We start from the raw sequence: 25659 nt of genomic DNA on the forward strand, positions 1-25659 counted from the left end.
CCTTTATGAGCACCCATGAGGTCACCTTACTAAACAAATAAAAACAAGGAACCACAACAGAACAAATACAGAGAATAAATACATCCAGATTCAAATTCAATATAAAAAGTGAGTGTAAAACGTGTGTAGACTCAAATGAACTGGAGATTAATAATAATAATCATAATAATAATCATAATAACGAGACTCATCTGACGTTGAGTGCAAAGGCCTGTATAACGCAGCCTATAAAAATGTGGATATCAATGTGTGATTTTGGAATATTAGCCGATACCTTAATTCGGAGGTGCATAAACTAAACAATAAACAATAAACAAATGAACTGGAAATATTAGAGGTGGTTACGGTTATGCTCCGTGTGTACCCGCTCCATATCCAAGCTGAAAATATTTGATCGAACTTGTGCGATGAGTTAAGCAGGCTAAAATTGAATTAAGCGTTCCGAGACATCCAATCGTGTTTGAGGATCTTCTTCCTTTTGTTCTTGTCCTTCCGTTTCCTCTTCAGACTCTGTGTCAAAGACATAATTATATAATAATCAAATTAAAACAAAATCAAAAATCTCATCTGCCAGGCATTTTGGACCAACTGGAATAGTTTGAAAAAGGGCATCCTGGGCATTTCCAACCCGAATTATCTTGCAAACCAAATAAAAGGGCATCAAAGATTATTTAAAAAAAAATAAAAATAAAAAATAGAATAGTTGTGGCATGGGAACTTTCGTCAAATATTACGTTCGCAACTTAAAAAGCAATCAAGTGTTGCATTCGACGGTCCCAATTTGAATACAGACAACAAACAATAAAACACATAAAATACAATAATAACAATAATAATAATGAAACCTTTTGTTTCCCCAGTCAAATCTGGAAAGTTTTAACAATAAAACTGCTCCAAAAACAAGCTGAATTATTGCCATGCATGACACCACATGAGAAACTGGACGGAAAGATGATTTGAGTGATCATCAAAGGTTTGATGTTCTTTGTTTTTTGTGTGGCTTTTTCGAACACTTTCTCCAAAACAAAGACCAGCCTTGACAAGATTACATTAGACAGGAAGAAATCTTGAATAGCACGACATTCCCAGTAAAGTTAATAACGTTTTTTTTTTTTTTGGGGAGGGTATGCTGGCGGCAGTTTGACCCCATCTGTTGCAATAAATTGGCGGTCGGCAATGTTCTGCTGTATTACATGGAACAGAGAAAATGTGAGTCGCCAGTGAGTGAAAGGAGACTTGAGATATCAACTCAATAACCTATTTGGCGGCAGTCCCGGGGCTGCTTGCGCAAAGAACTTGCGACTACAAAGCGTTTGTTTCATTCTCATAACTTTGTGTATTTGTAGCACCTGGACTTTGGACTTGTAAGACCTTCAAGACCATGAGATACTGACCATAGAAATCCATCCCTCCATTTTCTATGCACATTTTAGGGTCACGGGTGAGCTGGAGCCTAATCGTACTTGACTTGGGGCGACAGGTGGGATACACCCTGTACCGGTTGCCAACCAATCGCAGGGCACCTAGAGATTTAAAAATAATCATTTAAAAAATTCACATACACACATCACATACACACATACACAATTTAGAGTCTCGAATCAACCCAACATGCGGGATTTTGAAATGCGAGAGGAAACCGAAGCACAGAACTGTGAGGCAGATGTGTTCACCACTTGTCCACAGTGCTGCCCTACCTTAGACATATTTGCTGAAAATGCTATGCTAATGAAAATGAGCTTTGATGCTTCAGTAATTATAAACCTTCAAACAACTGCTACTTGAACACACATACAAGCAGAGCATTTCAAAGTATAGAGTAACAATTGTGGGGGTATTTTCATGAAACTAAACAAATTAAATGATGTGTACTACAGTATGCTATGAGTATGAAGTCTTCATCTGATAAGCCTTTTTATTTTTGGGCTAAAGCTGACAAATGGAAACAATTAAGGATCTTTTAAAAGTGGCCTTTCGTACGATTAGTCACATTGTCACCTACATTTCCGAACATTCCTGATCTTATAATCCCGAGACCGAGCGCACACAATGTCAGGTTTGTTCGCCCTGCGAGCACGCGTAGGGGGCGGGGGGCGGGGGGCGGGGGTCGGGGGGGGGGGGGTCACCAAAAGCCGAGAATGAAGACGTAGTCGCGACGCGAAATGTGACAAAGTCACTCAGAAGGCCGGCATTGGATGGCATTTTTTTTTTTTCACACTTGGCGTGATCATCTTAACGTTCGCTAGAGCGGAACTAAACTTGGAGGCTGAACGTTTGACCTTTGAATCGAATCCTCAGGCTACTAACCACTAACACGTGTTATGTGTGCGCATGTTTCATTCTGTTGAGGATACCAAATGATACACAGAATTCAACAGCAAAGCAGCAGAAATTATACACTGTACATTGGAGCGCTGTATATTCGCAGTTTGGCTATTTGCAAATCCATCCTTTTGCGGATTCTTTCTTTTTGGAACCTACCATCTGTTATTCATTGAAAAAAACGTGCCTGTTCTTGATTTTTTTGTAATGTGGTAAAAGACTCAAAAAATTATTTTCATGGCAAAATACTGTTTGCAGTATGTATGATATTTAGTGTATTGTCGTGTCTTTTTAAATGAGACAACAAATGGTTATTGTCAGCCGTAAGAAAACATGACATGCCCGTGACAAAACATGCCCCCACCCCCCCCCCCCCCAAAGATAGCTTTGTGATTGGATGACCGAGTCGTGATTGGCAGTCAGTGAGTGAGGTTGACGAGGATAGCGGCGCCCTTATCTGCTTTGTCTCACGATGGTTTCGCCAAACTAAGACTAAACACGGCATCAAAACCAGCGGAATCCGTATCAACAGCTCAGCTAACCCTGCCGACGAACACCAGTTTGTGTTGTCACCACGTGGACCGTTGCGGGTCAGTAAACACCAACGTGCTAGCCACTCTAGCGCTAACTAGCGTCCCCTTTTCACTCAGTCCATCCATTTTTGTTTCGCTGATCGTTGTTTCCGCGTATTCCGCGCTGACATTTTATCGTTGTTGTTTTATGTCTCCTGCTTGTTTATGTTTGTTTTTTGTTTTTGTTTAATAAAAGCCTTGTTAAAGCGTCAATTCTCAGTTATGTGCTTTTGATAAGTCGCGCTTTCACACAATCGATAACGCCTGCGCTTTCCTTGCACGGTCACACGTTCGTTTGTTGTTGACGTGCATGTACAGATGGTGTACGTTGTGTATGTGCAAACTGAATTATATTTTTAAGGGTACAGCAATGCTTCTAGATGTTTGCAGGCATTTGAAATGCTTTTAAAAGTGTTTCGGGATAAAAGTCTGTGGCATATTTATGGTTTAAGCCAGGGCTGTCAAACTGCTTTTTTGTCACGGACCACATCGTAGTTATGGTTTCCCTCGGAGGGCCTTTATGACTGAATTGGGAAGGTGAGAATACTGATACTAGGTATCACTATCGGGCCGGTACTGGCCTTATTTCTAGGGATAGCGTACTCGTGGGGGCTCCCGACACCGGCCACAGATACTTAAAGCAAAAAAAAAAAAAAAAAAAATCTGACATGGAGTAAGTCCTCCTCGCCAGTAGTTGGCGCTGCTACACTGTTGCAGTTTGACATGTTGGTAAATCCCCATGTGCCAGAAAGAAAGAAAGGTATTTTTTCCCAATTTTCTGTCACTGGTTTATTTGGGGCGGCACGGTGGCCGACTGGTTAGAGCGTCAGCCTCACAGGTCTGAGGACCCGGGTTCAATCCCCAGCCCCGCCTGTGTGGAGTTTGCATGTTCTCCCCGTGCCTGCGTGGGTTTTCTCCGGGCACTCCGGTTTCCTCCCACATCCCAAAAACATGCGCGCTAGGTTGATTAAAGACTCTAGATTGCCCGTAGGTGTGAATGTGAGTGCGAATGGTTGTTTGTTTCTATGTGCCCTGCGATTGGCTGGCGACCAGTTCAGGGTGTACCCCGCCTCCTGCCCGATGATAGCTGGGGTAGGCTCCGGCACGCCCGCGACCCGAGTGAGGAGAAGCGGTTCAGAAGATGGATGGATGGATGAAGTGGACGTACATGATTTGCTTTTACGCGCCACTTAAAATCACACGGCGGGCCGGATCTGGCCCCCGCGCCATGAGTTTGACACCTGTGGTTGAAGCTATGAATATAGGCGATTTTAATCACTTTTAGGGGCGCGTCAATTACTCGCTGAAATTTGCTATTCGAGGTCGGCCGGTCCAACAAAAGTACCAATACCGGATCCATCGAACCCTCTGAATGGTTGTAGCAAGCAGTTCATTGAATGCATCATCATGATTATCTCATCACCCAACTTTATTATCATCACCCAACTTTGTTCTTATCTCAATCTATAAGGCACCCTTTCTGATAACATCCCTGAAAATTACGTTTAGTGTAAAAAAAACAACAACAAAAAAAGGCTCATCACTGGGGTGTTACCCTGAAAAAGTACCGATTGTGTACCTTTGACCCTTTAGTTGTTCCATGTTAGGAGCACATTTGACTTTTGACTAAAGGTCCGATTGCACATCAACGTATGTTGAAGAAGAGCGCCTTCATTTGTGCCAGTTGAAAGACAATGTATGTATATCGCCACATGTGGGATGCGTCCAAGCTGCAAGTGGAGCGTGAGGGGGAGATTTATGTGCAGTCTGCTGCTGGCGGACGACATTTTGCTATCTTTATTGCTTTTTTTTTTTTTTTTTTTTTTTTTTTAATGGCTGAATGCGAGAAGATGCGGCTTGCGGACACCTGTTGTGTGCACGGAGATGAAGATCATCATCATCGTCCACCTCCTCCTCCTCCTCCTCGCCGACACGAGCACGCGCACACAAAAAGGCTGGTTGTGTAAGTAATTGAAGGGGCTTTGCTGTGTTTCGGAGGGTCGCGCGGTTTTAAGACATTCCTGCGCGGATCGGGTGGCGGCTTTACATAATGAACGGCACGCTTTTCACGTGAAGTGGCCCTTTAAAAAGCCGGCGCGCTCGCCGGTCGGGCCAGCGTGCGTGTGCGTGTGCGTGTTTTGCGTTTTGTGCGTGCGGCAAGCTGCGGACAAATCGGCTCCGAGGATGGTCTCGTCGTACCCTTTACCGGAGGGCTTCTCCGAGTTTGATGTCTTCTCCCTGGGATCGTGTCTGCTGGTCGAGGGTGAGTTTTTTTATTTTATTTATTTTTTTATTTTTTATTTTGTTGTTTATTGCGCGTGAAATGCGGCCACGAACAGCAGGCACCCGCTCACCCACAGTGGGCGTGGGTGTCATCCATTCCTTCACAGACCACAATCACCACTCGACTCTATTTCTTTCTTTTTTTGTTTTTAATTGTGTGCAACTGGTTTCGTTCCTCCGACGACGCGCAATCTATTTATTTTTTTGCGCACAACCCCACGAATGACGCGTGTCATCGTGTGTCCCCCCCTCAAAGGTCTGATGGGCTTCTTCCTAAACGCGGTCACCATCGCCGCTTTCCTGAAAGTGAGGGAGCTGAGGACCCCCAGCAATTTCCTGGTCTTCAGCTTGGCCATGGCCGACATGGGCATCTCCATGAACGCCACCGTCGCGGCTTTCTCCAGCTTCCTCAGGTCAGTGACCTTGATCATCTCAACGTCCGACGTTTTACCGACTATAAAAAAAAACAAAAACAAAAAAACATTTTTAATAAAAAAAATGTGGCTCTCCAATGACCACAAATCAGCAACGACATTCAAATACAGTAGCGTAGTAGGGACATGTGTCCTACATTTCATGTCATTGTAAGCCACTGTATCATTCAGTACAGTCTGAACATTAACAAGAATAAATTCAATCAAAATGTGTTGCACATGAAAGTTAAGTAAAAAAGTTTTTTTCCTTCCAGCCAAACATCAAATAATTATTATTATGAATATTTGTATAAATAAATAAAATGTTACAACGTGGAGAGATAAATCATTGGTTTGCGACGAACAATTAATAGCCTTGCTTTACTGCAGATCGCGACAAGTACGGTCTGAAATCGATACCAGTCAAGTAAAGGTGGCGCTTAATATTCCGTGAAATGCAATGTCATGAAGTGCGCTTCCGTGCCATAATCGGGAGGTGTCCGCCATTGTCGTGACCTGCCCGTCTCTTCAATCAGTTTAGTGGACGTAATCTCCTTTGTTGCTAGTTTAGGCGAGAGGGAGCTGTCTTCACGGCGGCGTGAACGCCACACGAGGCCAAACTCAGATGAAGGATGGGAACGCTACGGCAGATATAAGGGATTTTCCTCATTTATTCTGTTCCTTAAAATAAAATTCCTCTTTCTTTCTGCGTGTATGCTCGTGTGTGGTTTTGAACACAAACATCCAGTGGGATGAATATTTTGAATAATCAAATGACATTTATCAATATCGCTGCCACGCTCAACGATTGATAGACACAAAAGGTTCCCCTTCCCCCGCTCACAGGTACTGGCCGTACGGCTCCGAGGGATGCCAGACTCACGGCTTCCAGGGTTTCGCGACGGCTCTCGCCAGCATCCACTTCATCGCCGCCATCGCCTGGGATCGATACCACCAGTACTGCACGAGTGAGTTCCGCTCTGGAAGAACGCTGCCATTAATCAGAGGCGCAAGGCCGAACCGCACCAACGCAGGCTGGGCCTCGTTGCATGAACCGATGAAGCCTGCTCGCAAGACGGGGGAAAGGTCTTCTAAGACAACCAGAAGTATATTTAGGTTCATTGTAAGCCACTGCAACATAATGCAAAGTTTCATCATTAACATGGCTCCTACATGGAGGAAAATTCAAAACAACAACAACAAAATCATAAAATGTATTGCACATAAGTTTAATAAAAAATGCACCTAGATAAATGTTTGTAAACAAACGGTCCTAAAACATTATTTGCAAATGTATTGTATTTAAAAGTTAAATACAACTCACATTTATTTATATTGCACTTTAAGAACAAGTGCAGCTGAAACAGAGTTCAGCACATAAATACAAATTGAACATAAGACAGTTGAACATTTCATAATTTAGAAACAATTCAACAATAACAAAATTGAAAGAATTTTTAAAAATACAAAAATAAATAAGATACCTGAACATGGGCAGCGTCACCAGCTGTATATGTATCACCGAAAGAATATAAACAGGTATAGAAGGCAGGTTTTAAAAATAGGTGGTGAGAGTGCTCGTGGCGACATTTGGGGGAGGGCTGGCTGACTCCAAAGTATATTCATCTAATGAATCCCAAAAAAATATATCAAACAAAATTTGAATTATTAAATTGTAGTGTTGTGCTGGTGTCTTTGTTAGCGGTCATGAAAAATATATCACGTTAAAGCTTCTGTGAAAATTGCCAAATATGATGTCGACATCTACATTGTGGCACAACTCTGCTCCAAGTGATGCTGGCGTGGAAACAGAAGTTCAGGAAATTCAGATAAAAATTCCTAAAATGTGTTGAAAAAAAGGTTGATTTAAAAAAAAAAAAAAAACACATGTAACTTTGTATAATTTTCATGAATGATCAAGGTCAAGGAATGCGCCTCTGCTGGTTGCAGCCAAGTCACGTGCTCCATAAACGACTCATCGTCGATGCATTCGGACAGAATGCTTCACAATCAGTTGTGTGTTGTCGGCAGGGACAAAGCTGCAGTGGAGCAGCGCCATCACTCTGGTCATCTTCATCTGGTTCTTCAGCGCCTTCTGGTCCGCCATGCCTCTCATCGGCTGGGGCGAGTACGACTACGAGCCCCTCAGGACCTGCTGCACTCTGGACTACAGCAAGGGCGACAGGTATTTGAAGCGCACCTCAAAACTTCATCATTATCCCCTCGCGTGATTGGGCACTGACTTTCACTTCGTCCACGTAGGAACTACATCTCTTACTTGATCCCCATGAGCGTCTTCAACATGGCCATCCAGGTTTTTGTTGTCATGTCCTCCTACCAGTCCATTGCACAGAAATTCAAGAAGACTGGAAACACCAAGGTAGGAACAATGAGAACAATCCATCCATCCATTTTCTAAAATGCTCGTCAGCCAATCGCAGACCACATTAAGACAAACAAGCATTCAAACTCACATTTTAATAATAAAATGCAAGATGAATTAAAAAAAATAAGTACAGTATGGGTCACATGATCCATCTGATGGGACTTAAACATATATTCATTGTGCTTTTGAGAGGAGCTACACGGAGGAAAAGCGGGATACACCCTGGACCGGTCGGCAGCCAATCGCAGGCCACATATAGAAAAACAAGGATTCACACTCACATTCAATGAAGTAATGCCGAAAGAAATCATAACTATTCATCACATGATGCACCTAATGGGACTTAAATATGTATTCATTGTGCTTTTGAGAGGAGCTACATGGCAGTGTGGCAGGATACACCCTGGAGTTGTTGTCAGCCAATCGCAGGCCACATATAGACAAGCAACCACACAAATTTATATTAAGTTAAAGTATTGTAGTTTTGATGTACAGGTATGAGTCTTGATTTCATAGTATGTTTGTGATTGTTTCTGGTTTTCAGTAAAACACCCACATACAACAAAAGGGAAGTCAACATTTAAAAACTAAAACATTCAACCGACCCTTATAATTGCATCTTGATTTATGTTAACATATAATGTGAAATGCTACAGAGGGGCGAGCTAACATAAATGAGCATGGATAGTACAATAATTACAAACCTTCGAAAAACTGCTTCAGATGTCACGGGAGTGCGAACAATCAACCGCAATATTACAATGTGCACGCAAAGTCCAGCTTCAAAAGTTGTTGCAATTGGGAACTCGGTAGCCGGCACAAACGGCATTGCCGAAAGCCCGACTCCATCCGACTGTGCTTTGAAGTGACTCACTGGGAGAAACCGCAGGAATTCTCCCATGCTGGCACACGCGTACGCACGCACGCACGCGCGCGCGCATTCCTCATGTGCTCCTCATTGAGAGCGAGACAACAGATTATGTAGGTCAGGTGTGTCAAACTCGGTTTGTGGCGCGAGCCACATTGTCGTCACGGTTTCCCTCAGACGATCCGTTGACTGTGAAACCATATAAATGTTGAGTCACCTCATTATTACATACAAATTGATCGATGGATAGTTTCGAAATCAGAAGTCCAGGATAATAGTTTGTTCAACTATTGCTCAAGTTACCATCAACAGAAAATGCTTGCAATGTCTCAACGCTACTATTTATTGTAATAATAATCATGGAAGTTGGCACAGATGATTTGCTTTCGCGGGCCACGTGAAATGACTTGGCGGGCCAGATTTAGTCTCCGGGCCTTGAGTTTGACTCACGACCCAGTGCTTCTGTTAGCAACGAGGACGGGGAGATGATGGTCCCACAAGAGGAGCGGGAGGAAAATAGCGCCGTGGAACTCCCTCGAGAGACGATGGCCGGTTCAAATAAGTTAGTTGCCACGAGCTTTTTATATCACGTGAGGTCATTACATGCTTGTCTTAGTGGAAACACTTTTATTACAAAGCGCAACCACATGCGTCCCATAAAACTAGCTAGCACATGTGGATTTAGCAGTTCAGAAAACGTTTCAATCAAACACTATGCACGCTTAATATTATTGTAAGCCTCTCTAACGTCACGCACGGTTAAAACATGGGGGGGGGGGGTGACTTTGCCTGTCAGTCACAGGGCACATATAGACAAAACGAGCATCCGCGTCAGTGAGTGGGAATTGAATGCTGTAATGAATTCCTGGCATTTTGAATTACATGAGACTGAGTGAGACTAACGAATTAGCAGCAGGATTTATAGGGTAGCATAAAGAGAAGTATTCTCAGGTTTAATCCCGTACTCTCGGTAAAATCTTGCTTTACTCACCAGCTGACTGTGATGTCGGGAACCACTTTTCCATAAGCGTGCCCTTATGAAGTTGTTATTAATGATTTTCAATCTGTTTGCTAATTAGGTTGCTTTTAGCAATAAACAGAGACACTGGGCAAAAGGTGCCTTGCCAAATAGTGAAGTCTGGCTATATAACAGTTTATAAATGGATTATAAAGGCGTTATAATGCAGTTATAAACCTTTTTGTCAGCAATTTGTAAATGGTAGTTAAGTTCAGAGGGGTAACAGTAATTTTGTGCAAGAAATAGCTTGCCAAATAGTGAACTCCGATTGATAACTGTTTATTATTGTCTGTAAAATGCGCTGTCAAAGTCCCGTGGTGTGCTTCTGACCCGTTTGCAGTTCAACCCAAATACTCCCCTGAAGACCATGCTGCTGTGCTGGGGCCCCTACGGCCTCCTGGCCTTCTACGCCGCAGTGGAGAACGCCAACCTGGTCTCACCCAAGCTCAGGATGGTAAGCGCATCCATGCTGTTCGTATGAGTTAAAGAGCAAAAGTACAACTCAGGAATAATGATTGCAAAGAAAAATACATGCCGTATAAAAACACATTGATGATAAGAGCACAGAAAAATAATTACTATCGTAAAATACTAAAGAAGAGTGAAAATAATCTGGAAAGCACTTGGAAGGGGATAAATTATAGTTTTCAGAACAGATTATTAACTGTTGTTATGATACCACTATAGACCATTTAGAAGATAGCGTTAATTAAGTCAATTACAACTTTGTGGACGTTAGCTAGGAAAATGATAGTTTCTGATGACAAAAAAAAGAAAAGTTTAGGAACTTAATATTTAATAATGTAAGTTATGTGTTTCTTAGTGTATCGATGATACTGATATGAAAGAAATTGTGAGGAAAAACAGAAAGCACAAGCTGTTTGATTTTATCTATTTATTTTATTATTTATTTTTTATATTCTGTGAATATGGTTAATTATTGCACCTCATTTATCGCATTACAAAACATCCTAATGGCCTATTCATCTGTCGTTTCAAAAGGGACTTTTTTCCTAATAAAATAAAACCGGCAAAAATTATTCTACCTTTAAACACCAGACCAGTATCCCTTCTTACCTAATTTTCACCAATTTTAGGAAAGTAATTTGTAAAACAATTGAATCTGTTCACCAGTCAAAATAAAATGTTGATCTAAAACTAGCATGAGTTTTGGGAACACAGGATGGCCAATTGCAATTGCAAATGACAATAATGAATATTATCTCGACCAGCATAAAGAGTTTGATCACAGACGATTAAATAGAGAAAAATAAATAAGTGTGGGATTCGAGGTGTCGCCTCTTTGTGGGTAGAAAGCCACTTGGAAAAGAGACAGCAATGAGTACAAATAAATAACACTGTGTCAGAGTTTAAGAATGTTACCTGCGGAGTCCCGCAAGGATCAATGATCGGTCCAAAATTCTTTATACTTGACATTAATCAAATATGCAGGGTTACAGATTTCGCTTAGTATGTGAATTTTTGTTGATGGCACATATTGTTTTGTTCCGGTAAAGATTCAAAAACAACTGGTGTGGAGTTGAAAGAGAGCTAGAACTTCTCAAGATGTCCTTTGATGTAAATAAACTGTCTCTTCATGTCAAGAAAAGCCAAATTTATTATGTTTGGGAATTAGAAGAAAACAGAAAAAGAAAATCTTGATAATCGGGATATCATCAGCCATTCGGCTCCCGGTTGGAGAACAATACTAAAACACTGAACAATTGGACATAAAAGATAAGGTTAAATTAAGTTCACCTGTAAAGGTTATCGTGCCTTTTAGGCTGATCCGGAAATTTCCCCCGAAAGATCAATATCTCAAACTTTTTGGATAGGTTGCCTCTGAATGCGCTGTAGTACTTCCCGATCTTTTGAGGTCGAACACGCTTCTTTATTGCTGCAGATGGCCCCCATCCTGGCCAAGACCTCCCCCACCTTCAACGTCTTCCTGTACGCTCTGGGCAACGAGAACTACCGAGGGGGGATCTGGCAATTCCTCACCGGGGAGAGGATCGAAGTGCCTCAAGCTGACAACAAGTCCAAATAAACTTAGCGTTGCAAATGTTGCACAGCCATTTCGCTTGTGGTGGTGGTGGTGCTGGTGGTGGTGGTGGTGGTGGTGGTTTTCTCGCACAGGTACCAAAGTAGATGTGTTTCGTCTCATGTTGTGTATGCGTTTGTGCATGTTTGATTGTGTGCGTGCGTGCGTGCGTGCGTGTGTCGTGTCCGTAACGTGCTTTGTCCCTCGTGTCCCGCTTTCGTCCTTCAATTAGTCACTTTAGTTGTAAAATATCACAGACAACAAATTGAATCTGTTTGGTTTTTTTTTCATTTCTTTCATTTGTTTTCATTCACCAAAAATAAAGTCTATTTAAAAAAAAATAATCATAAATAAAAACACTGCTTGGTATAAAAGCGGTTTATGGTCATACTGGTGAGGGGGGGGCGGGGGGGGGGGGACACACACTGAAATGTCATAAGGTTGTTGGAATAAAGTTTTAATCTTAAAAGAAGAAAGATGTGAAAAAATAAATACAAAAAATAAAATTATAAAAAGCAAATGCGTATAGTAAATGTTTAATATTGTTCATTTGTTAAAAACAGTGTTCATCTTTACTCAGGCAGACGTTTTTGCTCATCATACTGCAACTTTAATCTTGCAAAATGACAAGCTTTAATTACGAGAACAAAGTTGTAATATTATGAGGATAGCGGTAATAATTGTAAAAATTGCAACTTTATCCGTGTGATATTAGGGGGAAAAATGACAACTTTTTTTTGGTAAAATCACAATATTTGATGAGGATTTATCCTTTTATTTTTTTCATTATTTTGACTTTATTAATTGCTTCCTATTAATCAGTTAATATTGTTACATATTTGTCAAAAACAATGTTCGTCTTAACTCGGGCAGAATTTATGCACATCATATTACAACTTTATTCTTGTAAAATTACAAGCTTTAATAATTATGAAATTAAAGTTGCAATATAAGGAGGATATTCTGATTTATTCCTGAAAAATTACGACTTTATTCTTCTAATTTCCCAAGGCAGAATTATGAGAATAGTCTATTACAGGAATATATTTTTTTCCTTATTTCTATTTTACCCTCACGGTATTTCAACTTTGTCACAATTATGACTTTATCGTTGGAACGTGTATTGCAGATAGAAATTTGACTTAAATAAAATGTACCTAAATAAATGTTGAAAAACAAACGGTTCTTAAAGTTTAAATGGAAACATTTTGAATTTAAAAGTTAAATACAACTGAACTGGACTTACGTAGGCAGTGATCCCGCATAGCACACTTTTGGAGAATCACGATTGAGCTCGACAACTTCGCGCTACTGTTTGACATTTATGCTCTACGTTTATCTATTTGCGATAGAGACACCCCCCTCCCCCCCCCCACCCCTCAATTGGAAGCACATGCTGCTGCTTGATCTGTGTGTAGAATTCGCACTAATCCCACAAAACAAGAAGACTATTATTCAATCGGACCCCCGCCACAAATCAGAAATTAGTCAGCCGCTCCAAAATACATCCACATGTTTCCAACCTTGAACATAGAATATAAACAACTTCTGTATAACAATGAAACACAATAGTGGACAATAAAGTAACCATGTATGTTTTAACGATTGAAATTGATCCTCATGAATATGAATTCCTCTTTAATCCCAAGGAATGTTCATATGATGACATATTCCTCATGTTTGTTATTAAGGTACTGTAATGCCCTCGCATGCGGGCAAGGAGAGCTATCTGTTTTGCACGGACGTCTGCTTATTACAAAACAAAATATTTATATTTATACCAGTTATCCTTTCCATTCTCGTGCTTCCCATGAATAATTTCCAGTTTGGAATATGTAAGTAATAAATCCCCATCTTAATTTACCATAAAAAAAATGTACCGGAAACTTTCTAGAAATTTACTGGAAATTTTCCACCCCTTTGCAACTGTATTTTTGAGTGACGTTTTAATATTCATAACCGCCACACAAGTGAAAATAAATGTTAACATAAGAAGACGAAATCAAACAAAATGACAGTGATGCCTCGACATACAAGTTTTATTCGTCCTGTGACCACACCCGTTACTCAAATCATATTTTTCCATTGAAATGAATGGCAATGTCATAAATCCATTCCAGCCCCAACCCCCCCCCCCCCAAAAAAACTATATTTTTTGTAATGTATATTTGAATGAGGAAAAATAGCAATCTATAATATTTGACATTATAAAAACATACAGTAATGACATAATTAAACAGAATGTAAGTCACATGTTGTGCTTCAATTCAATGGACATTGTGCTGCTCCTTCTGTTGATGATGCAACCTGCTGAAACTCTCCTGTCTTTTTTTTTTTTTTTTTTCTTCCTCCACAGTGATTGACTAACATAATGAAAATGTGACACGCCCCTAATTACAGTGACGGTTCGCGGTAATATCACCCAGAGGTTGCGGCAGACAGTGGGAAGGTATACGCTCAGTAAAAACAAAAAAATAATACAATGGACATTTCAATAAAAACAGGAATAAAGTCATCCAATGGAATCAAATAGATGTACAGTATATATTACAAATTGAATAAAATATATTTTAAAAAACATGGGAAAATCCAAAGTAAAAAAAAAAAAAACTAATCAAATAAAAGTCAATAACATTTCCAATTTAATCGTAAACTAGAACAGAATACACGCACAGTATGTATTATTACTGTATTATACTATAATTAATAATAAATAATAAAAAAATGACATGAGAAAATGCAAAGTAAAACATTTTAAAAAATTAAATTGGACTAAAAATAGAAAATATTTAAAAAAACATTTAATCTAAATAATACAAAAGAAAAGAAAATATATAAGCACAGACTGATTGAAAAGTAACTCCCTATTTTTAAGTGCTTGTAATTCATTTCTGAGCTATAATTCTTACAAGAAATGAACATGAGAAGAAAGTCTATTGCATATTGTATTGTATTTATTTAAAATTCGATATGGGCGCCAGCATGAGCCACAATCGAGTTGTCACGTGGTCTCTTTGAGAGGATTACACAGCAACATGACCAACGAGGGACGTGGACGTGGATTTCATGTTATTCAATAATTGGCATAGAAAATGAATATACAAAATAGTTTTTTTTTTTTTTTTTAATTATTATTGTATTTTTGACAACAAGCCTGCTAGTAGGGGGCCACATCAAGGAGATTCCGGAATCCCGAAGTGTCATTGTCGAGTCAGCAGGGGTTTCCGGTTGTGTCGCGTCGCTGAAATGGACCAATAGCAGTCGTCTCTTGGGGACCCCAACGAGCCGCCAATCGACAATAGCTGGTCAGGGGCCCTACGCAGGGGATTCCCGACGCATCGTCGTTGCAACAGCTAAACTGATTTGTCATTGATATGGACCAGTTTATGCCATTTCTCAGGTTCCCCTACTAGCCATTAGCTAGCAAGTTAGTAAGGGGGCCTATGGGGGGGATTCCCTACAGGTTGCAGTGTCGAAACAGTGCCCTTGTTTTTGTCACTGATATGGGCCATTGTCAGCCATCTTGCCCGGGTTGCCCGCCCTCTTGCGGCGTCCTTGACCGTCGCTGGTGTTTGCGTTTACGTGCTTTGTGTCGAGCCCGTGACGTAAATCCACACTTGTAAGATTGCAAAGTGACATCATTGACTCTCTCTCTGCGGTATTACGACAAAAAAAAAAAAAAAAAAAAGACAGTATTTGTCTAGAAGAAAGAGTATTTTTACAGGATTAGTGTTTGAGTGTAATCTGGATTAAAGTGGGCCCGGCCGTGCGTCACTGCTCTTTAGAAATCACTCTTTTAATTCATTAAACCGCTCACGTTGACCCGTGGGGGCCGCGCGACGCTGCGCCCGCGACGCAATGTTCACACCAAACAGCTTACCCGCGCGCACTCGCACACACACACACACACACACACACACAAATGCAAAAACACACGACGCAACGACGCAGGCACACACGAAAAGAAATGGACACACATGCGGACAAACACGCAAAAATGCACGCACAGAAGCGCGCGTACACACAAACAGAAACACAGTCACGCACAAGCGAACGAAACCAAACACATACACATGCATGCAGTAAACACACACACACACACAACTAATTTAAAAAACACACACACACACATCAAAACGTGTAAAATACAAAAACAAAGACATATACACACAACACACACACAAAGACAAACTCAAACTGAAACACAAACACACACACAGACACCAAACAAAAACACATACACAAAATGCGACACACACACATTGGGCACAGAAATACGTAACCAAAAAGACAAAACAAATGAAAACACACGTATGTGTAAATATGTAATCTATATATATATATATATATGTAAAGACGAGACGAACGCGTCGTCTTTACATGTAAAGATATGTCGATTGTGTGGATTTGTGGAGTTTTGCGGTGACTCCTCTTCCCTTGCGTCCCGTTTTGGGCCTCACGAAAAACAAACGTCACCGCCTTGGTCACGCTTGTTCTGACATTTGCTTACGTTGTTGCAATGCAGAAGTGAAGTTGCTCCCTGAAAGGATTGCGGCAAGTTCCGCCGCAGTTGGAATGTAAAGCGCGTGGAAAACTTCCCCGCCTGGTACGGCAGGGAATTTGTCGGACACGGACCACGTGACGATCGCGCGCTTCTGTACGTGAAATCCAGCCGATAGGCATGCGCGCAGCTTCATTGTGTAACCGTTCACGCGCAGCCGGGGTTATTTCCGACGTCGGCGTTTGGCTGCGGTGCTTTTTTGGGGATTTGGAAATTAATACGTTGGCAAGTGCACAAGATTACGTGGCCATCTTGAATCTCCTGAGCTTTGCTTTCAGATCAGGATCGAGCAGCAATGACACAAAAACTACACCAAAAACAAAATACGAAGTCGATCCTGCCTCAGCACAGACTTGTTTACCTCTGCGCGTGTGCGTGTGCAACATATATTGTTTGCATGAAGGCGTCATAAATGAATGTACACGTGCGTATCACGTTTGTGTCTGTTTTTGCCAAAATATACAAAAGTATCCTGACGCACCTCAAAAGCGAATCGACGCCACCGTTAAATCTTTATAACTGCCAATAGATGGCAGTTGATGGTTGAAAAAGGTGATACTTTTCTAATTTAAAAAAATATATATGACATTGGTTTGTCCAAAAGAAGCTCCTCCCCTAAATTCAACATAGTTCCTTGGCACCAAGATGCCACAAGATGACGCCAAAACACAACTTTTCTATTAGACACGACCATGGTCCGTCTAATCGAAGCTCCTCCCCTCACTTCAACATAGTTCCTTGGCACCAAGACGCCACAAGATGGCGCCAAACCACTACTTTTTTTTACTAGACAGGGCTTTGGCCCAATCTCGCAAAGGTGGAGAAAAAAAAATAAAATACTCCCATCCTCTGCTTAAGAAGAAGTACAAACAAACAAGACTAACAGCAAACATGCAGATTTAACTTTTGCAATTAAAGTAAAACAGTGTTGCACGAAGAAACTTTTAAAGGTCCATTCATCGGAATTAAAAGAAACACGACTTTTTAAACGAGATTTCTTTTTATTTTCTACCTCAGTTGTCAGTGTTCTTTTGTGTCCGAGTAAACTTGCATTCGTGTGCGAACGTGCGTGTGTGTGTGTTTTGCCTAAGCTTTCCACTTACAGAATGTTCGCCAAGGGAAATAAATGTGATTGCGATTATCGACGCCGACTGACGTAACGGGTCGCCTAAAAATAGAACTCCAAAATGTTGATCCCCTGTTTGATTGATTTCTTTATTTATTTCCCCGGCGGGATTGGCTGGATTTAACGTGTCCTGCGTCACACAAAGACCCGAGAGGAAAGGACAACACAGGCCACGTTCACGTTGTTTGGAGGCAGCTCGGGCAAAAAAGGGCTCAAACCGCTTTAAAGCGTGACGTCTCTTATGTCGAATGTCCTTTTTTGCCCGTCTTCTGATGATGCACAGAAACACGATGTTATCACGTATTGGGACAAAAGCCTTTTTTGGGGGACACCTGTAACTCTCACCGGGTAATTGAGTAACGAAAGCAAAGCAAAGTGTGAAAAAAGCCTACTAGAACTTCTGAACTTTATGTGGGGTTGGTGAGAGGCATTTTAAATGGTGGCAGTGGTGTACCGACTCCCATTTAACAAGCGTTTGAATGAAATTGATCAAATCTGAATAGAGCCACATCCACGGTTATAAGAGGGTGTGCACACTTGTGCAGCCGCATTATCTCAGTTGTGTATTTTTACTTCCCCTCTAAAATTATTATGATTATTGTGTATTATTATTTAAATGAATTAATGGAGGCAATAATGCTTGAAAGGATTTTGGTCTTATTTTGTTATATCACTAAACCCGGGCATTTGAACAGGGGTGTGTAAACTTTTTCTATCCACTGAATGTAAATACATTATATAAGAGAAGAGATATATTGAATTAAACTAACCATATCACACATCTCACGATAAAGCAGTTAAACTATATGTCTGCTAGTAAATCAATGAAGAAAGGGAATTATTATAAATTGTAATGAATTCTTTTTTGTTTTTTTTCTCCTTGTAAAGGTACCATTAATATATTAAATATACATTTCTACGAAAGGGCAACATTCACAGATGCACTGGGATTAAGAAATGTTGTAGAATTATGCAGACAAATGTTTGGTTAAGGGACGACCTCTATTGGTCAAATGGAAACAAAGACGCTCACAGTTCCACCTTTGTAATTACATGACTACATTATTTATTGAAAATGTTTTTTTTTTTGTTTATATATATATATATATATATATATATATATATATATATACGTTATCTTTATATTGAAGTTTCATTTAGTAAACATCTCAAAAGGGATTCCTGGGTACCACATTGTTTAAAAATAAAATTAAAAAAAAAAAGTCTTGACCACTTCCTTTTGTTTCCAATAGATGTCAGTGTTTCTCCTTTTATGTTTTATTTGTTTTGTATTTATTTTTTTTATTTTTTATTCTAGCGCCGAATTAAACGAACCAAGGCTGGATTTGAAATTTGATCGTTACATCTTCCACACTACTGTAAGCTACATATTGCTTAACTGAGTACCTTTTTGAAAACAAAGTACATTTATGGGTAAATTGAGACGAGATCATCATTTTTATTCAGTATTTATAATTTTAATGACATTTTTGTTTGGTGGCGTCCTGTGAGAATTATTTTTGTATTTTTTTTTCCTCATGTGAAATATGTGTTTTGCCTCAATAAAAATTGAGAAACTCCATTTGATGGGAGTAATTCACAAATGCAGTGTATAATGCTGAAGCTTCAATTCCGTCAGAGTTTGTTTTTGGGTGAAGTACTCCAAAGTAAACTAACATTTCATAAAACACTTAGGAGAGGCTGCTTAAAAGTTTGCTTTTTAAAGAAAAATCGTATATATATTTTTTTAATGAACTAGAAATAAACTGGATCACACTTTTAAAGTTAATAAATGTAAAGTATACTGGTTTATTTTTGTTATATATATTTATATATATATATATATATATATATATATATATATATATATATATAATAGACCTAGATAAGGGGTTTTAGAACTGTTTACAACACCAAAAAATACTAAATAAACAAATACTGCACCACAATATTAACAAACATTAAAATAAAATACATAACTATAATAGGCTCATGTCTTCATCGGAAATGAGATTGTTATTCCTAAAGGTATATGTAATATTATTTTACACAACAGTAATAATATATGGGAAGGGGGAAAAAACGGGACTTACATCGTGATTCAATAAAAATGTATTGCACAAATGATTGCACTTCTTTGACGTACCACTAGAGGGAGCCAGCGTATCACTTAGCGACGAGCAGAGAATCACATTTGAAGCATCCCGCAATGTTGAGTCAATGAACCCTTGTCCGCTCTTAGAGGTTTTTTTGTTTTTGTTTTGTTTTTTAAATATACTCATTAGCATTTCTTTAAGGAAATATTCAAAAACGAATGATCAACAATCAAGATTATTATTATTGATCGTGTGGTTTCCCCTCAACAAATATAAATATATCACATCATATCATTACGTGTGCACAATTTCCCCTGCGTTTCATTGTTTTTATATACAGTACGTTACAAAAGTTTGGACACTAAAACGCTACGGAATGACAAAGCCAAACTTTTATACTATTTCTATAGATTTAACAATACAACTGAATTTGAAATCACACGTCACGGAAACCAGGGACGACCAAATATATTTATTGTTCAATTTATGTGAGAAGCGTTGGGGGAGGTGATGCTTGTAATACCTGTAAAAAATTAAAATAACAAAATTGAAAAAGTGTGGGGGGGGGAAATAAATGCAACTTTGCAAATTATTTTCCACCCGAATTATAGAGGAAATACACTTAGCAAAAAAAAAAAAAAAGAAAAAAAAAACTTTACAGAATCTCTGGAGTGTTATAAGTGTGTGTGTGTGTGCGTGTGTGTGTGTGAGAGTGTGTCTGAGTGTGTGTGTGTGTGCGTGTGTTTGCTGAGCATAAAAGGAGCGTGCGTCACTCGCTTCTGCAGATGGGATGTGAGCTTTGTCGGGATTCAACAAGCTTTCCATTTCCAGAGCGCGTCTCGCTCGGTGTGTCTTAAGAAAAGAAAAGACAAGAGCAAGAGGAAGAGGAAGAGGAAGAGGGGGGGGGGGGGGAGCAGCCCGGTCGCTGTGGAACGATGCCTGGGGGGAAAAAGTGAGCGGAGGAGGGAGAGGAGGATGGCGGTAGAGAAGAAGTTCGGTGTCGAGATGGTGAAGCAAAAAGGGAGCCTGTAAAGTCCGAAGTGATTGTCCGTTGAGCGCACACGTTGAAAGCGAGGAGAAGAAAGAAAGAAAGAAAGAAAGAAAGAAAGAAAGACAAATGGAGCCGGAGGCGAGCAGGGGGCCAGAAGCCCCCAATTTGGCGCAGATGGCCGCCTCCAAACTCAGCCAGATGGGGGACAGGAGCAAGCGGCTGGGCAGCGCCATGCAGGAGCCGGCTCGGCAGAGGCGCATCATCCTGGTCATCGTGTGCGTGGTTCTGCTCCTGGACAACATGCTCTACATGGTCATCGTGCCCATCGTCCCGGACTACCTGGAGGGGCTGCAGAAGTCGGCGGAGCGCGCGCAAGTCTCGCCCCCTCCCGCCGGCAACGACACGCGGCGGCGAGAGCCCGCCGGGGCCAACTTCGACTTGCAGATCGGAGTGCTGTTCGCCTCCAAAGCCATCGTGCAGCTGCTCGTCAACCCGCTGAGCGGCACCTTCATCGACCGGGTGGGCTACGACATCCCGCTGGTGATCGGCCTGAGCATCATGTTCCTGTCCACGCTCGTGTTCGCCTTGGCGGAGAACTACGCGACGCTGCTGGTGGCGCGCGGCATGCAGGGCATCGGCTCGGCCTTCGCCGACACGTCGGGCATCGCGCTCATCGCCGACCGCTACCCGGAGGAGGCCGAGCGCAGCCGCTCGCTGGGCATCGCGCTGGCCTTCATCTCCTTCGGGAGTCTGGCGGCGCCCCCCTTCGGCGGGATCTTGTACCAGTTCGCCGGCAAGCGGGTGCCCTTCCTCATCCTGGCCGCCGTGTGCCTGGCCGACGGGGCCCTGTGCCTGGCGGTGCTCAAGCCCTTCGCCGACCGCGAGCGGGCCAACATGCCGGTGGGCACGCCCATCTGGCGGCTCATGACCGACCCGTACATCGCGGTGGTGGCCGGGGCGCTGACCATCTGCAACATCCCGCTGGCCTTCCTGGAGCCCACCATCGCCAAGTGGATGGAGGACACCATGCACTCCAGCCAGTGGCAGATGGGCATGACGTGGTTCCCCGCCTTCTTCCCGCACGTGCTGGGGGTCTTCCTGACGGTCAAGCTGGCCGCCAAGTACCCGCACCTGCAGTGGTTCTACGGGGCCGTGGGCATGGTGCTGATCGGGGCCAGCTCGTGCACGGTGCCGGCGTGCAAGAACTTCGGCGAGCTCATGGTGCCGCTGTGCGGGATCTGCTTCGGCATCGCCTTCGTGGACACGGCGCTGCTGCCCACGCTGGCCTTCCTGGTGGACGTGCGCCACGTGTCCGTCTACGGCAGCGTGTACGCCATCGCGGACATCTCCTACTGCGTGGCCTACGCCACGGGGCCCGTGGTGGCCGGCAAGATCGTGCACGACCTGGGCTTCGCGCAGCTCAACCTGGGCATGGGCCTGGCCAACGTGCTGTACGCGCCCGCGCTGCTGCTGCTGAAGAACGTGGCCCGCATGAGGCCGTCGTACTCGGAGAGGAACATGCTGCTGGAGGACGGCGCCGCGGGACTCTACGACGCCGTCAAGATGGAGCAGAAGCAGAAGAAGAGGAAAGGCCTGTGCGAAAGTCTCGACGGCGACGGCGTCGAGACTTTCGTGGGCCGCTCCTTCTCCCAGGAGGAATCCTCGGGTGGCGAGGGCGCCTGAAGCCGCGCGGCAAACCCCCGCTATTCGCGGGGGGGGGGGGCGAACGAGCCCATCCATTGTTTTTTCCCCTCCAAAATTACTGCTTTATATCAGTGGCTCTCAAACTTTAAACCTAAAAAAAATAAAACATACGCTAATACTCTCCATGTACCACCATAACGACAACATCATGAAAAAAATATATATTTGATTGTAACCCGATGCACAGTTTGAACATTTAACACTGCTCTCAAATAGAGCACAATTAAAAACAGTATTTCGATACTGATTGAATTTTAAAAAATATATGTATTGCACATTTAAGTGAAATTAAAAGTCTACTCTATGGTATTTCAAAGTTAAATACAACTGGACTGTACTTAACGAGCGCACTAGGCTGGATTTAAATAGTTCAGGCCACTGTAATATTATGCGCAGTTTGAACATTTAATTCAGCAATTCTTCACTTACCACTAGAGGGAGCCTCCGTACAACTTTGAGAATCACCGACCTATATTAACAGTCTGAGCAATTCATTGTGTTCCACATCGTAGTTATGGTTGACCCCAGCAGGGCTGTTATGACTGTGGGGGGCGGGGAAAAACAAAAAAAAAAACATATACACTGAACCCCGCAGATTCCTAGTTTGGCATTGAAAAGTCCGCAGATTTTTTTCTTTTCTTTTCAGGGAACATATCCTCCATTATTCGACGAAAAACTCACCAGTTTTGACTGGCATCTTGGTGTCAGAGCAACTGTTATGAAGTGAGTTGAGGAGCTTCATTCAGGCAAAAGTAGTGCTTTGCTGCCATCTTGTGGCAATTCGTATATCATTCTTGCTATTTGAGGCAGGGCTCAGTGCCTACGCCAAGTGAACAACGAGGTTTCACTGCAGTCACCTCATCATGTTAATTGGAATTGTCAAACAATGACACCTCCATTTTTGTTGACTTTCTGCAACTCCTGCTAACAACCCAGGTTAAACTGAGCTCCTCCTTGACAGCAGTATCACTTCAATTGACTTCCTTGACACCAATTACTAGTTTCCGATTCGCCAGGGATTTGGCGTGATCTTGGGGCGTCCTCGTGCGTTACAGAATGTGCTGAAAATATGCAGCAATTCCACCAATAGTGTTCCAACCAATAGCTGAGGATACGTTCCACAGAAAGAAAGAGGGGAAAAAAACAACGCAAATACGTGAATCCGTGAAAGGGCGCAGTTCACTGTACTTAGTTTTAAATTGAAGTGCCAAATGTACAATTGTGTCCTTCCAGCTTCCGCTTTTTTGCAGTAGAAAGGAGCCATGCAGTCAGTGAGTGGAGAAAAAAAAAAAAAAAAAAGTGATTGTATCAATTTACATTTCAGGGATTATATGTGTTTGTACATTTCAGTACACACTTGCAACTTGTCTGTACTTGTGGTCAGTTTGCCTTTGAGTTGCACCGCTATGAACTCGCTAATTATGCAAAAATGATGAATGTGTCCCTGAATATCTTTATTCGTTGGTTTCTTTCTGTTTTTGACGATGTACTCATGAAATGCAAAGCCTCGATGTACGAGCTGCTCCTGTACGTACGTGGATATTGGTGTACAGACATGAAACGGACATTACGGTACGTCTACTCGGGAAACATTAAAAACTGGGTTTCCCAACCTTTATTGCGCCAAGGCGCATATTTTAAATTGGAAAAAATGTCACAGCACACCACAAAACAAAAATCATAAAAAAAGTACACATCATCGCTGTCGGCCGGAATCCTCGCATCGAGTTATTACCGGGTTAGTATGATAGCTAACACAACTGATGACCCTGTTTGTAATTAGTTAACGACTGGATGAATAAAGTAGTTTATGTACAATGAAAAAAAAGTACTTAATGTTCGGTTTGCGAATGATTAAAATGTGGTCAACTGATGTAATTGTCCTGCTTTTCCTCGAAAACAATCAAAGAAAATGTTACTTTAACATATTTGAATTATGTACAACCCTTGTACATGTTCCAATAGTAAAGAAAGTAAGATCAATGTAAAGAAAAAGAATTGTTTTCAGTGTAACATGGCTTCGTGATTGTGTACATGCTAGATTCATGGCGTTGGTGCTTTATGACGATGTTTCGCAACCTTCATTTCACAAAAATCTAACACCACCCCACCAAATAAAAATGTCACTAAAAGTATGGATACGCAAACAATGATAATCCAGTCTCAATTTTCCTGCAAAGTGACTTTGTGTGAAATCCGGACCTGTTTAATTGAACATATATTTTGAGAATTTTTCATTTTCTGCAAATAAACACAACATTTGTATTCATAATGTGGTACTTATGTTGTCAGACGTTTCTAGGGCAAAACTAAAATGGATATTGTACTAAAACATAAACATTACAAAATCAGGGAATGTAATTTACAGTGGTCTCTTAAACCCCCCGCCCCCAACCAGAGCTGAATATATTCAATCTTTACAATATTTTCCTCAAGCAGAATTAAATGGGAGATGCAATATAAATTTGAGGCCCATTACAAAGCCAGTTGGAAAAAAAAGTCTGAAAATACAATAATTTAATAATAATCAATTAAGAAAATGGAATTGGGAAAAAAAGGTTAAATGCATGCATGTAATCATGTATTTATAAAAAAAATAAAAAAAAAGGGAGCGAGAGGGATGTACGGTCCAAATGAGTCCGCGCGTGCACGATTCTGCAAGACTTAAGTGACATGATGATGGCGGAGTGAACGAGTGAGGCGGCGAATAAAAGTTGCCGGCGAATCGCCGGACTTCAGGGAGGAGCCTTGGCAGCAGCAGCCAATCCCCCCCCCCACCGCCACCCCCACCCCCTTTGCCCATCACCCACCTCGTCAGCATCTCTGCGGAACCACGGCGAATAATAGTTGAGCATCTTCTCGGTCACGTCTTTGGATGAAGGAGGCTCGGGAAAATAATAAAGAGAAACAAAATTCGACCTCTCACTGGAGTCTGAGGGCGACGAAGCGGCTTTTGACCACTTGCAGGTAAGCCGACTGTCCATCCACCATGAGATTTCTAATGACTTATTTCAGTGTTTTGGATTATGGTTGAAGTTGAGATTTCCCATGCCACGGTAGATCCTGAATGCGGCATTTCTGATAAACAGGTGTCAGTCATTCATAACAGCAAACTCTGTCAAAATGTCAATTTGTGTTTTAGAGACAGATTATCAGAAGCGTGAAAAAAAAAGATAAATGAAGAGATATAACCCTAATTTGACAAAATCAGAAATGAATAAAGCATAACATTCAACCCCTGAAACTGAAATTCTATCATTTTTATTTTCTTAATTGTG

The 25659-nt window shown here is 41.6% G+C and overlaps 2 protein-coding genes across 2 annotated transcripts; both read left to right on the forward strand.

Moving 5' to 3' along the window:
• The first annotated feature begins 4867 nt into the window (after nt 1–4867).
• On the forward strand, nt 4868–14146 carry rgra (retinal G protein coupled receptor a). Its single transcript, XM_061690925.1, has 7 exons — nt 4868–5157; nt 5434–5590; nt 6437–6558; nt 7622–7775; nt 7853–7970; nt 10203–10316; nt 11766–14146. The coding sequence occupies exons 1-7, from the start codon at nt 5079–5081 to the stop codon at nt 11907–11909; spliced, it is 888 nt and encodes a 295-aa protein (XP_061546909.1). The 5' UTR covers nt 4868–5078; the 3' UTR covers nt 11910–14146.
• A 6510-nt stretch (nt 14147–20656) lies between these two features.
• Nucleotides 20657–24536, forward strand: slc18a3a (solute carrier family 18 member 3a). Its single transcript, XM_061690262.1, has one exon. The coding sequence runs from the start codon at nt 20804–20806 to the stop codon at nt 22358–22360; it is 1557 nt and encodes a 518-aa protein (XP_061546246.1). The 5' UTR covers nt 20657–20803; the 3' UTR covers nt 22361–24536.
• The last annotated feature ends 1123 nt before the right edge of the window (nt 24537–25659 follow it).

The sequence above is a fragment of the Phycodurus eques genome, chromosome 11 (assembly GCF_024500275.1).
Source record: "Phycodurus eques isolate BA_2022a chromosome 11, UOR_Pequ_1.1, whole genome shotgun sequence".
NCBI lineage: Eukaryota > Metazoa > Chordata > Actinopteri > Syngnathiformes > Syngnathidae > Phycodurus > Phycodurus eques.

Coding starts and splice junctions, on each gene's coding strand:
- slc18a3a (XM_061690262.1), top strand. CDS start 20,804: ATGGAGCCGGAGGCGAGCAGGGGGCCAGAAGCCCCCAATTTGGCGCAG.
- rgra (XM_061690925.1), top strand. CDS start 5,079: ATGGTCTCGTCGTACCCTTTACCGGAGGGCTTCTCCGAGTTTGATGTC. Junction 5,591..6,436: donor GCTTTCTCCAGCTTCCTCAG/GTCAGTGACCTT, acceptor CCCCGCTCACAG/GTACTGGCCGTACGGCTCCG. Junction 7,776..7,852: donor GACTACAGCAAGGGCGACAG/GTATTTGAAGCG, acceptor TCGTCCACGTAG/GAACTACATCTCTTACTTGA.